The sequence below is a fragment of the Gossypium hirsutum genome, chromosome D04, assembly GCF_007990345.1.
Source record: "Gossypium hirsutum isolate 1008001.06 chromosome D04, Gossypium_hirsutum_v2.1, whole genome shotgun sequence".
NCBI lineage: Eukaryota > Viridiplantae > Streptophyta > Magnoliopsida > Malvales > Malvaceae > Gossypium > Gossypium hirsutum.
The window spans coordinates 1877551-1903230 of NC_053440.1; the positions used below are offsets into that span (position 1 = coordinate 1877551).

Genomic DNA, 25680 nt, shown 5'->3' on the forward strand with positions numbered 1-25680 from the left:
AAATAGAAAAAAATAAATTAATTAATTAGTGGAGTTGCCGACGTGTCAGGCGACACTAGTGGTCTCGCGATGCTATCAGGCGGCACCACACAGTATATATATCTCATCCCCAGTGCAAAATTTGTATTTGTTGAAGTTTTTGGTTTTCTGTTGAATAGAAGAAAAAAAAGGAAAAAAAGTGAATTTTTTTTTAAAAAAACATCAATGTTCAATAGGAGGGGAGAAAAGAAAAGAAAAGTTTTTTTTTTTTTTGTATTGGGTGTTGAAAATTTGGGAAGGAAGATTTATTTGTGTTGATGTTTTAAGGAGAACTTATGATAATTTTAAGGTATGTTTGAGTTCACGGTGGTGCAGTGGCACTCGAAGATCCATAGATTTCATTTTTCGCGTGGGGAGTGCACCATCGTCTTAGAAGATGTTGCATTGCAACTCGAGCTCCTAGTTGACGGTGATTATGCGGTCACAAGTTCAAGTATTGTGTTCAAACTTGCACTAGGAAAGTCTCACATATTGACGATGGTTATGCGGTCAAGTTTCATGCCACTAGAAAAAGATGTCTTATAAACTCCATGCATAAGTTTAAGATCATAATTATAGGGAAAAAAGGGGCTTAATCAACTTATTCTTTTTCTCAATTAAAGTAGTATCATTGACCTCATTATTCAAAACATGTGTCATAGGTAAGGGCAAGAAGACCGTCAGGGGGGGAGTGGCAGTGACAGTGGAAACAAGTTGAAACGCGATTTAGGATGGCAACGATTATAGCTATTAAAGTTGTGCATGAACGGAAGGATAGAGTAAAAAAAAAAACAATTGAAAAAAAACACTGAGAAAAAAATGAAGAAAATATGGGGAGCTCGTAACCGCCATTGTGTCATATGATTATTCCAACTATAATTAGTATAATTATCATACAAACTAAATAATAGTGGTGATCATCATATTTCGATCCATTATTTATGTAACTAGAATTTCAATAACTACAAAAAAAAATTCAATTCACTAAAAAAAGAATAATCATTGTTAAGCTCAAAAAAATTACTTTCACTATCAAAATATATGGAATAACGACTTTGACTGCTATCTTTAATTAAAAAGGTGTCATCAGAAATAAAATTCTAAATGTCTTTGACATTACCTGAATGATCAGCCTTATTATAATAACTGGAGTTGTCACTCCAATCATGAATGTTTTTATCTGTATCATGCGACATCTATTAAAAAAATATTTTTTTTCTTGTTTATTTAACTCATAAAAAATTAATAGGTGAAAAAAAATTATTGATATTAGAAAAAAAAAGCAAAGACAAGAAAATAAAATAAAAATAAAAATAATTGAAAAAAAGAGGAGCGTGTGACCGTCCTGTCACGTTGCGGTAGGGCTGTCAGATACCAAAAACTTAAATAAAAACCAAAACATTCAACAGACATAGATTTTTGGCTGAGGTGGGGTTATATATTTTGGGTGGTGTCGCCTAACAATGATGCGGGACCACCAATGTCCTCTGACACGTCGGTGGCACCACTAATAAATTATTTTTTTCGGTCTCTTTTTTCTCTTCACATCTATTTTTTTCTTGACAGCCTATCATTGGTGCTGCCTGATATATCAATGACACTAATTAATTTAAAAAACATTACTGGTGTTGCCTGACATATCGACGACACCCATTAAATTTTTTTTCCTAACAACCTGCCACCAATGCCACCTGACTTACTGGCAGCACCAATTAAAAAAAATTATATTTTAAAAAAATTTACCAGTGTCACCTGACACACCAACGACAACAATTAGAAAAATTGTCTTTTCTTTCCTTTTTTTCACTTACACAATTTTTTAAAAAAAAATTGACCGGTGCCGCCAATCCATTTAAAAATATTTTCCCTTTTTTATTATCTGCTGTGAATACTCATATTTTTCACGAGTATTTTGAAAAATACATACAAGTGCCACTTAACACAATGATAGCACTAAAAAATATTCTTTTTTTAAATACTAATGATTGGGTCATGATTAGAAGAAAAAGGAGGTGATACCATCGGTTAATCAGACGACACCGACTGATATTATAGCATACAGATAATTTTGATATATAATTTTTAACTCCAAACTATTTTTGTAATTAATTAATATTGTTTTAAGTTATTTATATAAAAAAAGCCAAGACGTATGGGATCATGGCAGCAAGAGCTTTTATGGGATAGCACAGCATTGAAAGGAAAGTCTATGATCACAATAGTTCTGAAATTGGCATGAGGTGCTTACATCTACATAATTTGGAGGTAGCACAATACCAAGAAATTCAAAGGAATCCAAGTATCAGGGAATGAAGTCATCATAGTGCACAGGCTAGACTGCTACTGTTCATTGGGGAATTTGAAGGTGGCTAAGGCCTAAGCATTTCCCCCACCAAACTAACAAGGCAGATGAAAATTAATTACTCTTTTTAGGAAGGATTTATAGAGCAATTTTTGGGCCAATACTAAAATTAAAATAACAGTGCTTTACATATATATATTTAGTGTACAATATAATCAAGAAATAAATTTGAGGCTTAAATGCCCCAGTAATTACAAACATATTTGCTTATCTCCAGATTAGGGATGTTTTTACTAAAAAAAAAATACAAAAATTGACAACTAAAAACTACACTCATCTAGAGAAGAGTTTAGTGAAGAAATTCCCAGAATTGGACTTTTCCAAGCACGCAACATGAACATATCTCCCAAAATTGTCAACTTGCCTTGCTTCACCTCTTGTATCTTTCTTGCACACCTTGCATGTTTTGTCCACCCATCCTTCTTCCACGTATTCGCCATTCACTGCTCTCAATTCCAGTCCACACATTATTTTATGTACAAAACATAATAAATTAATCAAGAACCCTCGAAATTAAACAAAATTACATACCCTCAACATAGGATTTGAAGAAATCCTTGTATGTCCCTCCAATTTTCCTTCTCAGAGCCCCATACTGCACGAATTACACGATAAAATTGTTGTTTGATTCATTAAAAGGAACCCCAAAAAAAGAAAGAAAGAAAGAAAGGAAGTGTTACCTGTTCCCTTGACATTCTGCCACCAGACTTGGTGGCTTCTCTAGCCTCATCCAAAAGTTCGGCATCCTTGACAGACCTAACTTGAGAGAAATCCAGAGCCTCAGTCACACTGCTAAACAATGACTGTTTGCTCTTCTTCTCTCCCTCTTCTTTCTCATCATTTGTCTCTTGTTGTTTAGCTGAAACTCTAAACAATGTTGGGTAACTCTTACTTTTTAACCTTTGGGTGTACAAATGTTGCTTAGGGATACTGTATTGCGAAGGTGACAATGGAAGAGCCCTTAATCCCATGCTTGCTTTGTTTTTTGGCAGGTCTCCTCCTCCTCTAGGCTTTGCGAGCTAGCCTTTTTTATATTGTGACTTGGGTGAATTTGGTGGCTTGAGCTTGAATACGTGGCTATTTACCAAACTATTAAAATTGTGAGGACTGATAGGTTTTGCATTTTAGGTCAAGCATACAAGCATATTATAACCAGAAAATATCTTCACAAAAATTTCATGGCAGGGAATAAAGATTAATCAGACACCACATGTGGTAAGGAATAATTGCATCTTGTTAAAAGAGTCCGACGTGCAATTTGAGAATTTCGTGATAAAACTAATTTCATTTCTCTATTACATCGGATGTAGGAACTTTAGCCGTGTGCGGACCGTGACGAAAGCAGGTGAACCTCTCTTGGACCAGTTATATATATTTCTTTACAGGTCGGCCATATGCAACACGCAAAACTACCAAAACTACTTACATCAGAGGCTTACACCACATAAACCATGCCAACCTCTAGCAAAGATACTGGTGGCACCTTAAGTGCCACATCTGGTCCTCGGCAATTCCTTCTCAAGAAATTGTACCCAAAGTTAATGGCCAATCTCTTAAAAACAGATGATCCTTGCTTTGCTCGAACATGTGAGTGCCCTAGTATGAATGCAGTCCCGGCTTCTTGGGCTGCTAACAGATCTTGTAGCTCCTCTCGCAACTGCAACTCCATGTTGGTCCTCACATCAGATTCGGAGTCATCATCGATGGCAAATCTAACTCTTCTTTCAACGGCATGCACAGGCTCCATTTCAATGACATCTGTGACACTCTCTACTGTCGAGAATCCAATAGATACGCTTGCTGGTTGCACACTCTCCTCAATCTCATAAGCTGGTGTGCCAGAAAATGCGACTGTCCCTATCACGGCTAATCTACATTCACTTGTTGATTCGTTAGAGTGGGAAACATCCTCCTCAGAATGGGAACTGTGCTGGCTTCGATGCCAATCATAGTGAATGAAATCAGCCAGTTTGGAAACTAGCTCCGATTCAAAAGAATCAACATCCTGATGCACATCTCGGTACCCATAACGAACAATGCACCTATAAGACCGATGAGCAGCCGGACCCACACGGCCCACAAGATAGCGCTCAGCTGGGGCACAAAAGGAACAGGTACTGATTTTACACACACGAAGACAAGGACACGATGGAAGGCAGGAAGGTTAGTGACAAAACGAGAGAAGTTGGCAGGGATTCCAGAGGTGAGATCGGTAAAAACTAAACCAATACCCGGTACTCGAGCAATTCCTAAGCTTGGACCCAATGCTAATAGCCATTCTAGTGATACCTTATTGTGGAGATCAAATTCATATTTCTTGATGGTTGCATAATGCCAAACAAACATGATTGTCATAAGGAAAAGGGCCAAGAGAATAGGGAGCCAAGCCCCTTCAGTGAACTTGGTGAGTGAAGCTGAGAAGTAAAGCAACTCAATAGAACCAAAGAAAAGAAGAAAGAAAAGAGCCACAATAGGGGGTTTGTGCCAACAGAGGATAATAACCAGGGATGTGAGACATGTCGTCACCAACATCACAGTCATCACTGCCAATCCTGAAACAAATAAGAACGCATTTGTAATGCATCAAACTTCGCCGTTACCCCAAAGCAGAAAGGTCTTCCTTACAACCATTTCCAAAGAATAAGAACAAGGAAACTATTTTAATAATATGTTGGAATGCTTTTATAGGCTGCACATGAAGTTTAACCTTACCTGATGCATTCCCCATGTGTTTTGTGTCTCTAAAGCCAATAGTCACAGCAATGCAGAGGATCATGAGCACCCAATTGATTTCAGGGATATAAATCTGGCCATGTATCTTGTCAGAGGTGTGAATGACCTTCACTCTAGGGAAACAACTAAGTGACTGGCTCTGATTGATTATTGAGAATGTTCCACTAATGATTGCTTGGCTTCCCACGACAGAAGCAAGAATTGCTATTACGAGCACAGGCCATCTCACACTTTCTGTACAGTACATAAAAACAATTAAGCAATCAAGTTTATTAGTCTATAACCATGAACTTAGATATGTAATGCAGCCTACAGTGTAAAATTGCATTCCGTCTTAGGTTGGATAGATACATGACACAGTTTGTCATTTGCACTTTTCTCTTCTACAGATCTCTATTTTCATCAGTCAGCTTCCTACCATTTTTTATTGCATTGAGAACAGATGAGGTATACCTGGAACTGAGACATAGAAACTGATTTGGTAACTCGTATGATGATGTTGAGACAAGTAAGCAGCTTGGCCCATGTATGCCAATATAAGAGCCGGATAAACCAGAAAGGTAAAAGCAGTCTGTAGCAAGACAAGGTTAAATTTCACTTTAGCAACTAGTTTTGAACTCACATGAATAGAATAACACATTAGTATCAAATCAAAACATGGAAGAGGATTTATGTCAGTTACCTGAATTGCAGAATAAGAGAAGTGACCAAGATCAGCAAACATCGCCTCAGACCCTGCATGGATGGCATTTATTGGTTCGTCAGTTGTCACAATGAGCCAAACTCAAGGTATTGGTATTAGTTATCCATATACAGCTACTTTTTGGAAAGACTTTCAGATGGTCTACTAATGATTTAGCTCGTAGAAGAAAGAAACGGATAGAATACAGATTTATTGTTATCTGGCGTATTGCTACTATTATAGCCTTGAAAATTAAAGCATGCTAAATGTTCTGCTCAAAATGATAGGAGTCCTTCCTTGAGCATCATGTGAGTACAACTTTTGAAGTTACAATCTAGTCATATCAACTTATATGGATATTCACTAGCAGGTTAAATCTATGATAAATGTTGAAAGGCTGCCCCACTTGCCAAAAATACTAGATCCACTAACATCAGATAATGATTTATCGACTGTGAATTAGCTTAGACATGAGCAAAAATAACTAATGTCCCAGACATGGATTATTTTGAGTAAGGAGATTATACTGAACCTAAAAACTGTGATGTGTAACAAAAGGTGCAACCCAACATGAAAATTTATCTCCTGTATGTACATAAATATGTGTAAATGTGTCTGTATGTATATTGCAAAGTCACCTGTTATGCAGAGCAGTATGCCTCCCAAGGACATCCATCCACCTTTCCTTGTCTTCTTCAAGAACTTGAACATGTAATATGGAGAAAGAGCTTGATAGACATGCGGGTTCCAGTAGATTATATTATATATCCCAAGGGAACTTATGCATAGTAGCCATGTTAACACAATCGGAGCAAAGAAAAATCCGACTCTATGCGTGCCATAGTGTTGAAGAGCAAAAAGACACACCAAAATGAAGCAAGTGATTGGAATAACTGCATCTGTAAATGAAGGCAAGAAATTCAGAAGTGATAGGAAATTAGAGCAAACACAGGAATTAACTATGCATATGTTTAAACTAAGTATAGCAACAGATAAAATTAACCATACCATTGAAAAAAAACAGGAGTAAATGTCTCTGTCTCGAAAACAATTGACTAACAGAATATGTTTTATTTCCACCTTAAGGTATTGTAAATCATGTAGAAAAGCACGATCATGTACAGAATTCTTTTCAGGAATATCACAACTTCAATATTTTCCTACTTCTTTTACTTTACTTCACAAAAAGTAAAAAACTACCAATTCAACCATTCCAGCAATCTTATGAAACTACCATTTCGAAAAACAGATGGAAGAGGAACAGATAAGAACAAAAGAAAGGATATGGTAATTCCAGACCACGACATGCTCTTGAATGGTCCCAGCGGGCCAATTGGTTTTTCTTCACTAACTCCAAGCGAATGACAAGTAGAAGGAAGCACCAAGCTTATTACTTAATTATTTTTGTTAAATTTCAGGGTGTCAACTTCGCTTAAAAAGACAGCCATGGTCCATGGTTGAAAGTTAATACAAACACCATAGGCCTTATACTTGTCTTCCTTGTTCTTTCCCTTTCTCCACAACAAGGGACATGAATGTCACTCCAAATGCAAATTGAAATTGTTTAATAATCAGGAAATTAAAACTGCTGTTTACACTCTTGCTTTACAAAATACTCCCAAGTCATTTTTAGTTAACACAAAAAGGAAGTTCGGCTCAAACATAATATCAGAGACTCCAATGCGACTGAATAAGAGAGGAAGATCAAAGCTAGCAACTTGAGGAGCTTACACTGGTGATGTTCCTTGGACATGGACAACTCAAGGCCAGACACAGCAGAGAAAACTGCATATATATTAATTAGTCAGTGGCTGAGAAAACTCATTTGCAAATTTAAGCAACTGACTGCTAAGAGGTTTACCAGAAATTGCTGGAGTGAGAACTCCATCTCCAATTACCATACAAGTACCAAGAAGAACCAGGATTAACAAAGCAGTGTGCAAGACCTTATGCTTCTCAAGGTACAGTTTTACTCCTGAACTACTCTTTTTCTCGGGATGGTGCTCAAGTTTATACGTAGAGAGTGCTTCATCGGCGACCTGTCTGTTGGGCAGAAGACTAACTCTTGCATGTCGGCATATCAGAGAATATAATGCAAAAGTACCTCCTGCAAAAATCAAAACCATGAATTGAAAAAACAAAATACTTCAATATAACAGGTAAAGGATATCAACGATACAACTGTTTAAATGCTTACCCTCTCCGTTGTCATCTGCTCGAAGAACCACAAACACATACTTGAATAAGGGGACTAAAGTAAGGGTCCAGAAGACAAAGGATAGAACACCAAAAATCTCTTCATTTGTCTCTGAATGTTGAATGTCTTCAGCAAATGTACTTTTGTAGACATAAAGAGGAGAAGTACTCAGGTCCCCATAAACTACACCAAGACTTTGGTACGCTAATAGCAATGAGGTCCTCCAAGAATTCTTCTGCAACAAAATTCCAAAATAAGCAACTCTCCTACAAGTCAGCTAAGTAACCGAAAAACACACCAATCAATAACTGCATAAATCTTTCTACCATGGAATCTAAGTCTGCATGTTCCTACAAATCAAAATCTTAATGACCAATAACGTCGACCAGTTGTCCAATTTATGCGTTTTGAAAGATAAACAAACCTTTGAAGTATCCAAAGACTTCCCAAACTCAAGATCCATGACAATTAAGACTCAATCTCCAGCCTGAGTTTCTTTCAAGAGAAGAGAATTAGCTGCAGATTAACATTGAAACAATATACCAAAAAGTTAAAAGTGGCACAATCCAACATGATGAAAATGAAAGAAAGAAAGAATAAAATAAAACCAATGAAGTTTGAAGATGAAATTTCCAAAGATATCCACGCATATCTCTACTTTACACACCCGCAAATAGAGGAGATAAAAAGCATGTCACATTCACCTCACATGGTTTCCATACCTCTATAAAATCCCCCCACCAAACTCATTGAAAACCATGCGCATCTTTACAATAAAATCTCACAAAAAGGAAGATAACATGGAGCCAAGTGACACCCTAGATTCCATTTACTACAAAACTTATGGGAACCTTAAAAAAGGATTGGAGCTCAACTTCACTGGAATTCTGGAGACAGATCCTTAAATGCACTTAGTCCTTCCCATTTCTTTTATATAAAAATAGTTTTTTTCTTTTTTTTTTTCTGGTTGATGAAAAGTAGAAGAAATGGTTCTTAGTTTTTAATCAGAAAACCAAACTTTGAACACCGTGACACCACTATTAACCCATAAAGGACAAAGAAGAAGATAAAACAAGATAATTGTGACATAAATAAAAACATATGTATTCATACAATACAATACAAGCAGGCAAAATGCAAGAGCGTTTTTCTACAGTCCATAAAAGAGAAGAGAACAAAGGAAGAGAATCTTTGATTGATGGCAACGAGAGAAGGCACAGTCACGTGATTCAACGACAGTTACATTTACAAACACGATAATATCACACCTACAACAATCAAGCAAGTCCCCACGGAAATAAAGCTGATTTGAAGGACCATCTTTTTTTATTTATCAGCTTTATCAATACACACACACACATATATATATTATTATAATACTTACCCCACGACACAACCCCCCTCTTTCCCAAATTCCTACTAACTCACTTATACCAAACCTTTCATTTTATCTTCCTTAATAAAACTGGGAAACTGTTTTGTGGCAATTAAATGAAAGGTAAAGTTGTGGTTATTAATTAATGGAGTTTGGTAGTAACTCAAAAGCAGATGATAAGAAAAAAAAAAAAAACAAACCTAATTTACTTTGGACCAATGTGATTCAAATGCACTAACTCACTACCCTTTCCTATCTAAAATCCAACTCATCATTATTCACTGATCAGCTTCTTCTTTTTTTCACTATCTGTTTTGGATACACCTAAGTGGGACTTCTTCCCTTTTGCAGACCCACTTATTCCATATCAACATTTTGGCTAAACCAGCCTTTTTCATTACATCATCTTCCACTATGTTACAGAATCTAGCTTTTAAGATTAGTTAACACTTAATACCCAATTTTTTTTTCAATATTAAAACTTCATTACTGGAAACAGCTGTAGCAGCACCTCCCATAGATGATAGGTATTACCCCATTAATCCAATACGACCAAAAACGAAATAAAAATGAAACCTTTACTGAAAAATAAACTTACCTGAGTCTTATCTTTCTTTACTAATTTCTTCTGGCAAATCAGTGGCTACCAATTGGAAACCTTGTTGCATTTAAGCACTAGAGTCTGGAAAAAAGCTTGGAACTTTTTAATAAAGGAGCTGAAGTGATGCTTTAGGATTGAAGGCAGCAGCAAAGAGTGGCTGTTTTGGAGGGATTTGAAGGTTAAATGAACAGACCAAAAGCTATTAAAGTTGTGTACCAACCGACCATGGCGAATGTTGCTCAGTAAAAGACGAATAAAACTTAATATATATTGATATATATATATAACTTTGATTAGAGAACGTGAGCAGAAGAAGCTATAGACATTTGATTCTGTGAAAATGGATTAATATAAATCTGTAGTAGATATGAAAAAGACATCACATGAGCGGGAATATTGGCACTTTAACAATAATCGTTGATCTAAAGAAAAAAACTAGTCTTTGGATTTTGGTCTTTCCCATGTAATATAGTGGTGAAATGTAAATCAATGAGTTCAAGACAACATCGTAACTGCATGAAAAGAATGTTTTTTTTTTCTATTTCATCCCAAATAAAAAGGCATACCCCATGTTCTAGAGCATTAATAACTTTTAATTGTTTTCCAAGTCTTGTTTTTGGTAAATATATGAACCTAAGCCCAATGCAAACTTCATAGTAATATTAAATTCAAGCATTACCATATAAATGAAGCTTTTTTTTTTAAGTACAAAATTACAGTAGATAATTTGATTAAAAAAGTAACAGCTAGCAGACAATCAAAGTGGGGTTAAGAAAATGAATGGTGGTGAGAGAAACTTTACCAGTAGTGTAGCTTTAGCCTCTTGCCCTTAGGGGCAGGTTACACGAAGGATGGGACCAGGTTTGACAAATATTAAGATAAAAATGATTGATGAATGGCATTTTCATTGGTAGGTGAAGTATGGTTCTCAGTCAGTTTCAGCTTTGAAATCACTTGTATTTTGTGTTTGTCATTGGAAATTATGCCAAGGATATGTTAAAAATAAAACAATCTTAGCTAAAGAAGGTCTTCTACTATGTTGGAAGCTATAGGACCCTTTGAAGTATATTTTAACTCAAAATTGATGATGTATTTAGTAATTGATTTCTCGATTACGCTTCTAAAAAACAACAGTAATGCATGGAGAAGCCTTTTACACCAACTCCCGAAATTAACAGGAAAAGCTGGAATGGCTTTTTATAAAAAGACAAACAAATGAGTCAGATGATAGAACTCAATTCAAAGACAAATTGGTAAGCATGGAACCTAGCTTCAACACCTTTGTGTTGAAGCATCCTATGTAAATATAGTCAATAATAACCGGTAAAAGTATGCTTACATGTTAGATCAAAGAGTAAACTTGATACAGGGTTGCGCGCGAAACAAGATCGAGTTGCCAAGTCACGGGAAACTCCTACGAAAACCCTAAACAATTAGATCTGAAACGAAACAGAAAATTAAAAGATTAGATTTTTGAATTTTCAGATCTGAAATAAAATCCCCAAATCAGCAAAGAATCAAATTGAGAATAGAAATAAGTGTTAGGGTTCTTGAAACCCTCAAGGAGATTGTGATTCTGCCCAATTGAACACCAAGATAGTTTTCCCCAAATTTCGACAATCTAATTTCACCCAAAAAGAGTATGGAAAAACCCTAGAAATTGGGGATTTTTGGGCTGATTCCTTAAGATAGAAAAAGGCTGAAAACACAATAAGAACAGAAAATAGATTAGATAATGATTCAGCACAAGTAGAAATAAAGAAAGAATTGACAGTAAGAAATTAAAAGATAAGTCCTAAGAAGCCTTGAAATCTCGAAAGATCTCACAACTCCCTTCAAACGGCTCTAATCTCCCCTCCAAAGAATATCAATGGCAAGAAGAAGGTTGAAGATGGCTCCCACAATCAAAAAGATTGTTAAAACAACTTCTAAAGAAAACTCAAGAGAAAATCCTTGAAGAACTCAAAGAGAATTTTCACTCAAATCAAATCTGAAATTTTCAATGTAATTGTAATGTAATGTAGGGTGGCTGGCCAAGCCATATAAATAGGCCTTTCAAATGTTTTCCTAATTTAATTAGAACACTAAAACTAAAACTAAAAAAAAACTCCTAATTATTTTAATATGGAAATTCGGCCAAGGGTCTAATTATTTTAATATGGAAATTCGGCCAAGGGTCTTTTATTTGGGACTCTTGGACTGAATATAAAAATTTAAACTAAGTAAAATAAATAAATAAAAATAAAACTTTACAACTTGGGCCACTTTGACAATTTGGCCTGATTTTCAACTAAGTATGGGTGGATTTCTTGATTAGGCTTGGAAGAATTTGCTTATTGGGCCTCGCCTTCAAGAATTTGGGCTTTTGTGACTCGTATCAAAACTGTTTTCAGTTAAAATTTTCATCTATTTCTATACGTCAACATGAATATGCCACGTGTCACTATCTTTAATAAAAAAGATCAATTTGCTCTAATTTACCTATTTTTAAGTAAACATGACAAAATGTAATTTAATTTTTAGTAATTGTGCCAACAAAAATAGGAAAAGCTTTTTTTTTGGGTAAAACAATTTATAGATAAAAAGAAGTTACTGCAATTAGGGGTTAGAGCCTATCACCAACCTTATAGGAGGTTAAACTTTTCAGCTTCCAAAAGAAACTATATCTAATTATTCTTGCCTAGATTTTTCTATAGCCATAATTGTCATTGATTATTGCAACCAAATAGCCATGGCCCATATGTACTAACAAAATTAACCTTCCCTGCAAGCAATGCAACTTGTTCTATCAAGTGTATATATATCATTCTTTGGATCAAATACAACTCAAGAATTTCAACTGTGCTACATGACATAATCTTTAAATGTGGTAGGGTTTAGGGGTAACTGTCAACTGAAAATTGGAGAAAGCAGTGAGGCTGAGAGCCCGCCATGGCAGGCAAGACGAAGCAGCCTGGACATGTTGGTATCACAAATATCTTTCCTATTTTGTTTCCATTCTCCACTTTTAAGGCTTTGAACTGTCCAAATTGCATATAATTATCAAATCAAAACTTGAAGCCCAAATTGAAAATATTGTCCAGTCTTGAGCAGGAAACTTGTTAAGAAAGGAGTCTGGAAATGGGAAATTGTCTTTCCCCATCAGCCCATCCCATGCATGAGCATAGTAGTAGCTTAATGTGTACGTACACATAGTTTAAATGGTTTTATAGTATTACTTTTCAGGCTGCTACAGATATAAACTTGACCATCAAGTTGTTCAAGTAATAATAAGAGATAACAGCTAATCTATGGAGTAGAAAAATTTGTACCTAAAATTGTGAAAACTAAGCAAGTGAAGTAGTTGCGGGTCTCTTTGTCTAAAAGCAAGCCATATAGGAGTAGAATTACCCATGATGTTAACTTCTAAATAACACAATCCTTAGGCATGCAAAACCAGGTGGGACAAGGACTTAGCAATCTTTGCCTTTGAGTTGCTAATCAGAGTGTCAAAATCATTGATGTTTTGTCTTCTAAACCACATCACTTTCCATGTTCAGAATTCAAATTAAAGCCACCCTCATTACATAAATGTTTTGACTATAAATGACTCAACTTTATTTTGTCTATAGTTTACTGTCTTGACAATAAAAAACACACAAGTATATATATATAATGTATTAACAAGGAATAGATATGAATATATAGAGAGAGATAAGAACTAGAAAAGAAAATATGGAAGAAAAACGAAAAAATAACAACAACAAGAAGAAGGAGCTTGAGAACATGGCATGGGGCTATCAACTGATAACACTGACTTCAATGACCAATTCCTGGGCTTGGAACATCACCTTGTCTTCTGTAGAAACCATTGTAATCATAATCATCGGGGCTTGGAACATATCCTGAATAATCTTGCTTCTCTAGAACCCTTCTTGTTCTTGTTAATTCCATCTGGCATGCAGGATCACAAGTACTCCAACTAAACCTGCTGCTGGTAACCATAATGGACGACAAAACCAGTGCTGCAACCAAAAACAAGTGAAGAAAACTGGGTTTCGTGATCAGCTCCTTCTTTGCCATTTCACAAACTGAGCAGCTTCGGATTAAGATGAACAAGTTTTGAAGAAAGCTATACCCATCTAAATATTTTATAGGGCACTTACTTGGTAGCATCATGATTATAATGAGATAAAATAGTATTATTAGGTTCATGGAAAGTAGGGTCAGACCATGGAATTTGATCATAAAGTAAGAAAATTGTTATCACTTTTTTTTGTTGTTTTTGGTTTTAATTTATGTGAAGAAGACTACAGATGTCAACTATATATGATGATTAATGAGTACTTGCTGTAGTTTGACTACAGCAAAATCCCTGACCTGATGTGAACCAAGTTCAGCTCACTTTTGACAAATGAAGCACATGAACCCAGTCCACCAAGGGAATGGTAGGACGAAGAGGTGAACATATAGGCTCCAACCCTAAGTCTAAACTCTGCATTACACAACCTAACATTACACCCCCATCCCTCAAGAATCAAACCATTCTCCCTCACTTCCTATATAAGTGTTTAGTGGCCAGGTTTTTTTTGCAAATGATGATATTATAAAATAACTTTCAAATTAACAATATTTCTCCAATCAAGTGGAGAAAGTTTCATGATTTTTCTAATACTAGCATTCAACCAAATCAACATTTTTCTTTTCTTTTGAGGAACAACAATATATTGAATAGTGGCACACTATAATTGTTTTGGGTTGGAGTTCGAAACAAAGAATATTTTCATCTTTACAATAATAAATGATATGAAGGGCTGTTGGGATCAATATAATTAACCCATGTATCACCAAAAAAAAAAAACCTAGTACATTAATTTTATCTACAAAAGGATCCAATAAAGTTTGACATACTAACTGACAATACAAAATGTGATTTAAGTTTAACTCACTCGTTAAGTTACAATATCACTCCTATACATTAACTAGATCACTCTTCTCACCAAGACTTTCTCCTCAAAAGCTTAGTTATTAACTGAACATAAAGAAAAGTTTGACTAAAATGGATTTGCATTAAAATAGGTTTCTTAAAATAAACAAAATAAGTGCAAAGTGTTCTTTGTCACTCGTACAATAACAAGAACAAACATTTTTTCTTAAATAGGCGTATATTGACTTGTCAAAACTTTAGTCAATATAAACCTCAATCTCCTTGAATTATGTTCAAGTGGATCTTCAATATAGAATCAAATAACATAGATCTCTTAAGAATAGACTTCTTATAGAAAAGATCTTTTCAATTAAAGAAATTTGATCACACCAAGGTCCAACATTCATGTTTTAAGTACATGCCCATAAAACTGCATCAATATTTACTTGCTCCATCGAGCAAACTGATAAAACTTAACTGTCAAACTTGATCAGCGTTAGCTAAACGCGTGATTGATTAATTTTTTAATCAATTAAATTTTTGATAAATGCTATTTTCTTTTTTACCATTAAACCCAAAACTTATAGGTAATAAGCTTAACATGGCTTGGGCACCACTTATAGCATATGCTTTGTTGACACCATTTTTTTGATGAAAAACGGGTCGACTTGGGTTTTGGAAAATGAAAACAAAAATGGGAGTCGCCACCAATCCCTTTTTTATGAGGTGTGATTGGATTACCTCGAAAAATGATTGTTTTTAATAAACGGTTTGATTTTATTAAAACAACGGTTTTGGTCCACGAAATTTAGAAAACGGGTTCGGGAGTCGGTTACGCACGAGGAAGGATTAGCACCCTCGATACGCCCAAAATTGGTACCTAGTTGATTACTTAATGTCTTAATGTCGAAAATTGAGAATTTAAAAGAATTTTAAAAATATGATCCTTGTATTAAAAAGTTGAAAATCTTGGAAAAAGTGGCATATTTCACGTTAATCGAGAAAAGACATCATATCCAGTAAGTTAGGATACAACGTCTCGAGTTCTCGATACGCGAATAAAAATGCTTATTTAAAAGATAGGTTTAGCCATTTCGGATTTGAAAATGAGATCACGACCAGTAAGTTAGGACGCGATTTTAATCCGAGATCATTTAAAATTTGAGTTTAAAAATATTCGTGTCTTTAGATTTATTGTGAAAGTCGAAACCCAGTAAGTTAGGGTACGACTTTCTCAAATCTAAACACGAAATTTTGTTTACTCAAAAAGTTATAATTCATACATTGAATGAAATATTTTATTCACGAAATAGTAAAAATAAGATACGATGTTAATATGCGTAACTAAATAAATATGAATACGATGATGTAAAAACAATGCAAGTAATAGCAACGAAAATAAGATAAATAAAAGGTACAGACCAATAACATACGAAATAGCAATGTATACAAGCAAATAAAATTAAAGCATTCGTTCAAAATAATAATGAAAATGTAAATAAATAAATGAATAAAATTATAAAAAATGTAAAGATATATATATGTAAGTATACATCAAAATTTGAAAATAATAATAAAAATAAAAATAAAAAAGTAAATAGTGATATTTATATATATGTTTAAAATATATTAAAAATATAGATGTAAATAGGTATATACGAATTAGAAAGTATATAAAAATATAAGTATGTACATATAAATATATTTATAAAAATTAGAAAATATAGATATAAGTATATGTATATACAAATTATAAAATATACGAAAATATGATTTTGTATGTATATATTAAATAAGTTAAAAGAATACATATACATGTACGTATATACGCAATTTTATAATAATATAATATATCACCTATTATCTAAGATTTATATAAGTAAATATAGGTATAAATATAATGATAGTAATAATAATAGTAGTAATAATACTAACAATAATAGTAAAGATAATAATAGTAAATAATAATAATAATAATAATAAAATAAACAAAATAATAAAGCGACTAAAAAAGGGCTAAATCGAAATAAAATAAAAAAAAAAGAAAATACTGGGCGAATTTGGAATAAAAAGGACGAAAAGGACCAAAATGTGACTCGCGCGAAAGGACGGAGGGCCAAAACGGAAAATATCCCAATTATTAGGACACGTGTCCATTCTATGAGTGCAAGACTAAATCAAAAACGCTAAAAATAATTTGGGCGAAAATTATAAAATCTAAAAAATGTAAATAGGACTAGATTGAAACACCCCAAAAGGGCGGAAGGGCCAAATGGGTAAATAACCCAATCATCAAAACACGCGAATCCTGAGACGCGGGTCGGGTCGCGCGCGCGGGTTTTCCCACCAAAACGGCGCCGTTTAGCTGATCCTATTTAAATTAAAATTTCTCTTAAAAAAACACTTTGTAATAGCAGATAAAAAAAGAAAAAAAAAAGCCTCTAGCTTTTTCTCTGTTAGGGTTTTTTTTTAAAAGCCCTCCTTAGCCGCCACCGTTCGCACATCCGCCGCACCGCCACCAGATCGACGGCCGGCGAAGCGCGATGACTGGTTTTCAAAGCCCCCGGTGAGTTTCTCTCTTTCTCTTTTTATTTTCGTTTTTGTTGAGATAGATTCGTATATATATATATAAACAAGCAAACATAAAAACAAACAAAAAAAGAATAAAAAGTCTGAATCCACCTTTAAATGTTTTCTCTGCCTTTTTTCATTAACTGTTGTGTTGTGAAAATGTTACAAAAGAAAAGGGAAAAGACCCCCCATTCCGGTGATCCCAGCCCTTTTTTATATACCCATTTGTGTACATTTTTTTTTACACACTGTCATTTCTCTTCTTTTCATTGTTGTTGTTGCTGCTTTCTTTACTCGTTTGCAGGTGGGCAGTTGGGCAATGGCAGAAAGCAGGTGAACGGAGGAGCAGAGGAGTTGGTGAGAAGGCCCTAGGTGCGGCGCACCTAGGGTTGCTGCTGCTTTTTTCTTTTTCTTTTCTGAACATGGGTTAGGGTAGTTGGGTGTATTGGGTTTGGGCTTTTAGATTTTGGGTTTGGGTTAATTAGGTTTGGTTGTAATTTGGGCTCTGCTGGTTGTGGGTTAGTGTTTAGGTGGGTTGGTTTGTAATGGTTTTTATTTGGACCATATTGGGCCCCGGGTAAATTTGGGCTTGTACAGCTGCCCCTCTTTGCTCGTTGTCGTGTAATGAGAACAGGGCAAAGACCAAGAAAGACCAAATTTGCCCGGTCTCGCTGAGTCTTTACTTTTGGTGCCTTTCTTCTTCAGGTAGCTTCATTTCAGTCCACTTTGTCTTGTTGCGTCGATCCTCTCCACTGCAACTTCAAGAAGAGATATGACTTGTGGCTTCAATCTAATCTGCTGTAACTTCAAAGGGGACGAGATTTGTGGTTTTAGTTTGCTCCACTGCTACGTCAGGGAGATAGGATCGGTTTCTTTTGTCTGCTCCACTGTAACCTCAGGGAGATAAGATCTGAAATCTTCAACTTGTTCCACTAAGACTTCAGGGAGATAAGGTTTGATCCAATTCGACCTACTGCAACTTCAGAGGTATATGATTCATCATTTTCAACTTGGGCCACTGCAACTTTAGGGGGATAAGATTCGTGACTTCAACCTGCTCTACTGCAACTTCAGAGAGACAAGGTTTGTGACTTCGCTTCCATCTATTCCACTACAACTTTAGGGGAATAAGATTAGACATGATAAGAATTGCTATCTACTGTCCGCTCCGCTACAACTTTAGGGGGACATGACTTGTTGTTTTCAGTCTATTCCACTGCATCTTCAGGGAAATAAGACTTGATGCGATCTACTCTGCTGTAACCTCAGAGAGATAAGATCCTTTATTTTAATCCGCTCCACTGTAACTTCAGGGAGATAGGATAGTGTCTTCGATCTGCTCCGCTGTAATCTCAGGGAGATAAGATCTCTGGCTTCAATCTGCTCCACTGTAACCTCAGGGAGATAAGATCTGAAATTCTTTGGTCTGTTCCACTGTAATCTCAGGGAGATAAGACCTGTATAATAAACCTAATTATGCCTAATGATTAGGATGACATGATCAAAATAAAACAAATGCTCCTAACTAGACATATGTGAATGGTGTTTGCATGAATGCAGAATTTTATTTTTCCGAGAATGATCTCGCTTAGGTTATCACTACTCGAAGTTTATCAAGGTTTTGTGACTGATGTGCTACAACGCCTTCTCGTTTGACTGATTTTTCTGAAGAAACATTTAGCCAGACTGTCCCCATTGTAAACCTCAAAGTTATATCCACTGGGACGCCAAAATTTGTACCATCATTCTCTCACAGTAATCTAAGGGTAGAAATATGTGGCTTTTCCTCTGTCCTCTTTTATCACAATTCGGGGATATAGGATCTGAACCGTTCTGGTTTCCTACACCATTCTCAAGGTGTCGTACCAAAGTCTTATGCGCAAGTGAAGGCTCTCTTCTCCGAGGTAACCTCTTCCTATTGCCTGATGATCATTGCTTGCTTGTTCATTTAAGCTTTGTAATTAACACGACAGCTTGTCATTTTGTTCAATCAATGTTTAGACAACAAAATCTGAAAGGATAGTCTTTAGCTTAGACTCTTCCTTCTTAGATATTTCACCCTTTAAACTTGGTATTTTCTAAACAATAGTCATGTTTCAGGTCCCTATATTATTTAGAAATTTTCCAGAGTAATGTGCAAAACTTCTTTCCTGAAAGTTTCATTAGTTCGTTAATCACTATTCCTATGCAACATGTTTGCAAAAAGATCATAACAATGGATAAAAATAAAGCTAGTTCTGATCATAACTCAAATAAAACATCAAAGATGGCGAAAGAAAGGTAACAAAGAAGTGGATTGAGAATGTGCGTTTTCACAAAAGGAAAGGAAGAAAGAAAGAAAATAAAAGAATGTATTTTCAAGAATACACATAAGAACTAGGTGCCCCAGTTATCGCAGCTTGAGTTTCTCTGTACAAACTTTCCGAAGACCCTTCTGAGTTTGACATGTGTTCAGGAGATCTGCAATACTCTGTCAATGTTCCAAGACGTTGCATATCCTTTCTTATTGGTTCAAGTAAAGCAAGATCATCATATGCCCCTGATCAAAATTTGATCCGCTCAATCCTGATGTTCCAATCCTGCCCAATACTTGAGTCGCCTTTTCCGGGTTTTCGACTCAAGCCCTCTTTGGTCTCAAAGTGCCCTTTACAGGTTTTCACCTTAGCCTCTCCAAAGTTTTTTTTTTTTAGGAAGCAAAGCGCCCTTCACGGGTTTTCACTTTGGTTCCCCTTTCTTTCAAGTGAAGTATTTCTTGACGGAGTCTGCGTTTACAGGATTTGGTAAACTTTTGCCATCCATCTCGCATAGGATCAAAGCTCCACCAGAAAAGGCCTTCTTTACAACATAAGGGCCTTCCCAATTTGGCATCCATTTTCCTCTAAAATCTTTTTGCATAGGAAGAATCTTTTTTAGTACCAAGTCCCCTTCACGAAATTCTCGGGGGCGAACCTTTTTATTATAGGCTCGCATCATTCGTTTCTGGTACATTTGCCCATGGTGAATAGCTCTTAGCCTCTTTTCCTCTATTAGGTTCAACTGATCGTACCGAGATTGGATCCAATCAGCTTTATCCAACTGTAGCTCAGATAACACCCGTAGAGAAGGGATTTCAACTTCAATGGGTAATACTGCCTCCATTCCATAAACCAGAGAAAAAGGCGTTGCCCCAGTAGAAGTTCTAACAGATGTTCGATAGGCAAGGAGAGCAAATGATAATTTCTCATGCCAATCCTTGTAGGTTTCAGTCATTTTCCCCACAATCCTTTTAATGTTTTTATTGGCCGCCTCCACTGCACCATTCATTTTGGGACGATACGGCGATGAGTTATGATGCTTAATTTTAAATTTGCTACAGACTTCAGCTATTGTGCTATTATTCAAGTTCATCGCATTGTCGGATATGATCCTCTCAGGCATTCCATATCGACAAATGATCTCCTTCTTCAAGAATTTGCTGACTACTGCTTTCGTGACATTTGCATATGAAGCAGCCTCCACCCACTTGGTAAAGTAATCAATTACTACGAAGATGAAGCGATGCCCATTAGAAGCCTTTGGTGATATTGGCCCAATAACATCCATACCCCACATGGAAAACGGCCAAGGAGAGGTCATGACGTGAAGAGGTGAAGGAGGCGCGTGTATTTTGTCTCCGTAAATTTGGCATTTGTGGCACTTCCTAGCATGATCAATACAATCTCCTTCCATGGTGGGCCAATAGTACCCAAATCTCATGATCTGTCTGGCCATCGTGAAACCACTGGCGTGCGTCCCACAAATACCCTCATGGACTTCTTCCAAAATTTTCTTGGCTTCCACAGCATCCACACATCTTAACAGTACTTGATCCTTCCTTCTTTTATATAACACTTCTCCATCTAAGACATATTCAATGGCTATCTTTCTCAGAGTTCTTTTGTCATTCTCTGTCGCTTGATCAGGGTATTCCCGATTCTTCACATATTGTAGGATACTCTGATACCAAGGACAATCATTTTTTCCCTCCTCCTCAATATTGCAGCAATTAGCCGGGGTCTCAGAGATACTCATCTGAACAGGCCTCATTGCCTCAAGTCTATTCACCTGAATCATCGAAGCTAGAGTAGCTAATGCATCAGCCATTTGGTTTTCCTCCCGTGGGAGGTAATAGAAGGTGATATCGTCAAACTCCTCAGCCAATTCAAGAACTAGTTTTCTATAACCGATTAGCTTAGGATCTCTAATCTCCCACTCCCCTTTGAGTTGGTATATCACCAACGCTGAATCCCCGTATACTCTCAGTACTTTGATGTCCCGTTCAATGGCTGCACGAATACCCATAATACATGCTTCATATTCTGCCATGTTATTTGTACAATCGAAGTCCAACTTGCTAGCAACAGGATAATGATCTCCACTTGGGGATACCAAACTGCCCCAACTCCATTACCCGTAGCATTTGAAGCTCCATCAAAATTTAACTTCCATACGTGATCCATTTGAGGATTTTCTTCAGTATTCGCCACATACATCAAGTCCTCGTTTGGAAAATCGAAATTCAAAGATTCATAGTCCTCCAAGGCTCTACTAGCTAGGAAATCGGCTATTGCACTTCCCTTTATGGCCTTCTGACTGACATATACTATATCAAATTCTGAGAGCAAGATCTGCCATCTAGCCATTCTCCCGTTCAAAGCAGTCGATTCCATCATATATTTTAAAGGATCTAACTTTGAAATCAGCCAAGTCGTGTGATACAACATATACTGCCTCAGTCTTCGGGTTGCCCAGATTAGAGCACAACACCACTTCTCAATTGATGAGTACCTCATTTCGCAATCGGTAAATTTCTTACTGAGATGTATATTGCCCTTTCTTTCTTTCCCGTCTCATCATGTTGGCCCAATACGCATCCCATGGAATTCTCCAACACTGTTAGATACAATATCAATGGCCTATCTGGACTTGGAGGTGATAAGACTGGAGTATTAGCCAAGTACTGCTTTATCTTATCGAAAGCCCTCTGACACTCTTCATCCCATTCACCCGGATTATGTTTCTTTAAGAGCCGGAATACTGGATCACATTTCTCTATCAGTTGTGAGATGAACCGAGCAATGTAATTCAGCCTCCCTAGGAAACCTCGAACCTCCTTTGAGTGCGCAGGGGAGGTAAATCTCGTATTGCCTTTACTTTGTCTGGGTCAACCTCGATCCCCTTTTTGCTAACTATGAAGCCTAATAACTTCCCTGATCTGGTTCCAAACGTGCATTTGGCCGGGTTAAGCTTGAGCTGAAATTTCTTTAATCTCAAAAATAACCTTTTCAAGACCTGAACATGCTCTTCTTCCGTTCTAGACTTCGCGATCATATCGTCAACATAGACTTCGATCTCTTGTGCATCATGTCGTGAAACAAAGTCACCATAGCTCTTTGATATGTTGCTCCCGCATTCTTCAATCCGAAGGGCATTACCTTGTAACAGAATGTTCCCCATAAGGTAATGAATGTGGTTTTCCTCATGTCTCCAGGATGCATCTTTATTTGATTGTATCCAGAGAAACCGTCCATGAAAGAAAACAATGAATAGCCCGCCGTGTTATCTACCAAAGTATCAATGTGAGGCAGTGGAAAGTTGTCCTTTGGACTAGCCTTGTTTAAATCCCTATAATCCACACACATTCGTACCTTTCCATCTTTTTTGGGAACAGGGACGATGTTGGCTACCCAATCCGAATACTTGACCTCTTGTAAGAATCCAGCGTCGAATTGTCTTTTGACTTCTTCTCTTATTTTCAACACAATCAGGTCTCATTCTCCTAAGCTTCTGTTGAACGGGTTTACAATCCTCCTTTATGGGCAGACGATGCACCACAATGTTAGTACTTAGCCCAGGCATATCTTGGTACGACCACGCGAAAACATCCTTGAACTCTCGGAGCAAATTAATGAGGTCTTGCCTTGTCTTTGCGGTGATTTCAGTTCCAATTTTCACCTCCTTTCCATCTTCTAGGCTCACTATTTCTAACGATTCCCTATGAGGTAGGATATGCTTATCTCTTGTTCCATCATTCTTAACAAGTCCGGAGATGCATCATAATCTTCGTCATTTTCAAAGTCGTGGGATCCCTCTGAACACACTTCTTGCTCAAAAATAGGCTCCGTGTTTGAGGCAGCGTCACTCATGTCATTGATATCTGAAGACCTATGAGGCATATCAAAGAATATACCAAGAATATACATTTATGAATATGTTTGTGCAAAAGAATTACAAATGAAAGAATTATTTGTAAGACAATCAACCAAATGAAAAATATAAAAGGAAAAAAAAGTGACTGATCGAGATGAACGTAGACACGTATTTCATTAAAATAATGATATTTAGGCCCAATGCCTATTTCACAAAAGATTTCATATCGTTTCTAGGCCAACAAACAACAGGAATGTTTTGAGCATTACTCTGAATAAGCCCTAAAGACTACAGGGATTTCTTCAGCAGTCCAATTGTTTAGCTCGCTTCCAGGCTCATAAGGGCAGATCTCCAACAAAGCCCTCCTTTCCGTTGCTTCTATGGCGTTAGTATAAACGTTTTCCAACATTCCTCCCATGCCGCTACCGGACACTCCACATTCAGAATGAATAAATCCTCCCGACACAAAAGATGTAGATATGTGGGGAAAGGTTAAAGGCTCACACTTAGCTTCATGTCCATTCAAACGCGCCCTTCTTCTCTCTTGTCTCTTCTCTAATTCTTTCTTCTTCTGCTTCATGTATGGCTTGTACCCTAAACCAAATTTCTCAAACTTTTCCTTCGGCATTGGTGCCTCATCTTCCCTGAAGATATTTTCCCAATCCTTTCCCGGGTAAGGCTCCTCTTCCTACCATCAATCGCAATCCCATCTCAGTGGTCCTGGATATTTTCGGTACTGGAATTCTATTTCCCTCCGCAATAAACATGCGTTCACAAATTCTAACGACCGAAAAGAACATTCTAGTGCCTCATCGTTGATGTCCACATAAGGTGCATCACTAGTCATCATTGCGATAATATCCTCCTCTGCATCTATTGTTACCAACCGATCCTCCGATACCAACTTCACCTTCTGATGTAATGATGAAGGTACTGCCCCTGCTGAGTGTATCCACGGTCTCCCCAATAGACAGTTGTAGGAGGGTTTAATATCCATTACCAAGAAATCTACCTCATAAGTGACTGGGCCAATCCTTAATGGTACCTCAATTCTCCCCATAACCTCCTTTTTTGTTCCATCAAATGCCCTTACTATGCTCTGGCATGCTTTCATGTGCGAACTGTCTATTGGTAATCGACTAAAGTGGACAAAGGCAATACATTTAGTGCAGATCCATTATCAACCAAGGCCCCCGGGAGTGTGTACCCTTTGCATCGGACAGTAACATGCAGGGCTTTAGTAGAACCTCTTCCTCCGGATGGTATTTCATCATCACTGAAGAAGATAAAATTGTCAGCACCAATATTGTTGATCAGCCGATCCAGCTTGTTTACCGAAATATGTCAGCCACATATGTTTCGTTTAGCACCTTTAAAGTGCATTCCGATGTACTTCTGAGTTTAAGAGTAAAGCTAATACAGAAATGCGGGCTGGCTGTTTGTGCAGTTGCTCCACAACACTGTATTCACTGTGTTTCAAAAACTTCAAAACTCCTTTGCCTCCTCTTCTTTTATTGGTTCATTTACCAATGGCTCAACTTCTACTGCTTTCCCTTTCCTCTGTTCTTTCTTCCAATTCTCTTCCCTGGACGACTCTGCTTGAGCGTCATATCTTTTTCCATTGCGCGTGTAAGAACCTATTTCCTGATTTCTTTCTGCTTCTATTCCCAAAATGGTCACATTACACCCGTAATTCCACGGCACCATTTTGTTATCCCTATAAGAGAAATTTGATGGTTTCTGGATTACAATTTTCGGTGTTATACCCTCCTTAGGGCGTGAGATAATGACCATAGGATGATTATTTTGGAGCCTTTGTTCCCAACTCTGTCGCGCATATGCTCCTCATTTCTTTCGCATCTTCATAAAACCTCATCTCCTTGTTATCCATCATGCTTTGAACCAAAGCCTTGAATCCTTCACATTCTTGGATTTCATGCCCTGTTTTATGGTGAAATTCACAATAATTTCCCATCTCATGCCCTTCCTCAGAATCTGAAATAACCAACCTCTTTTCGCCATTTCTTTCCAGACCCGTTTCAATGAGTTTTTACTTCAGCAATGTCA

At 36.7% G+C, this 25680-nt stretch overlaps 2 protein-coding genes across 2 annotated transcripts; both read right to left on the reverse strand.

Moving 5' to 3' along the window:
- Positions 1 to 2484: 2484 nt before the first annotated feature.
- On the reverse strand, positions 2485 to 3459 carry LOC107931583 (uncharacterized). The gene is made up of 3 exons (XM_016863512.2): positions 3061 to 3459; positions 2912 to 2975; positions 2485 to 2823 (listed from the first exon to the last, which is right to left on the reverse strand). Exons 1-3 carry the CDS (start codon positions 3349 to 3351, stop codon positions 2654 to 2656), a joined length of 525 nt encoding a protein of 174 aa, XP_016719001.2. The 5' UTR covers positions 3352 to 3459; the 3' UTR covers positions 2485 to 2653.
- Positions 3460 to 3593: 134 nt separating this feature from the next.
- LOC107931582 (potassium transporter 2) lies at positions 3594 to 10404 on the reverse strand. The gene is given in 11 exon segments (XM_016863505.2): positions 3594 to 4480; positions 4483 to 4932; positions 5093 to 5347; positions 5567 to 5684; positions 5796 to 5848; positions 6434 to 6694; positions 7527 to 7580; positions 7657 to 7902; positions 7993 to 8227; positions 8417 to 8508; positions 9966 to 10404. Coding segments are annotated over 10 exon segments (2376 nt in total). The 5' UTR covers positions 8456 to 8508; positions 9966 to 10404; the 3' UTR covers positions 3594 to 3815.
- Between the last annotated feature and the right edge of the window lie 15276 nt (positions 10405 to 25680).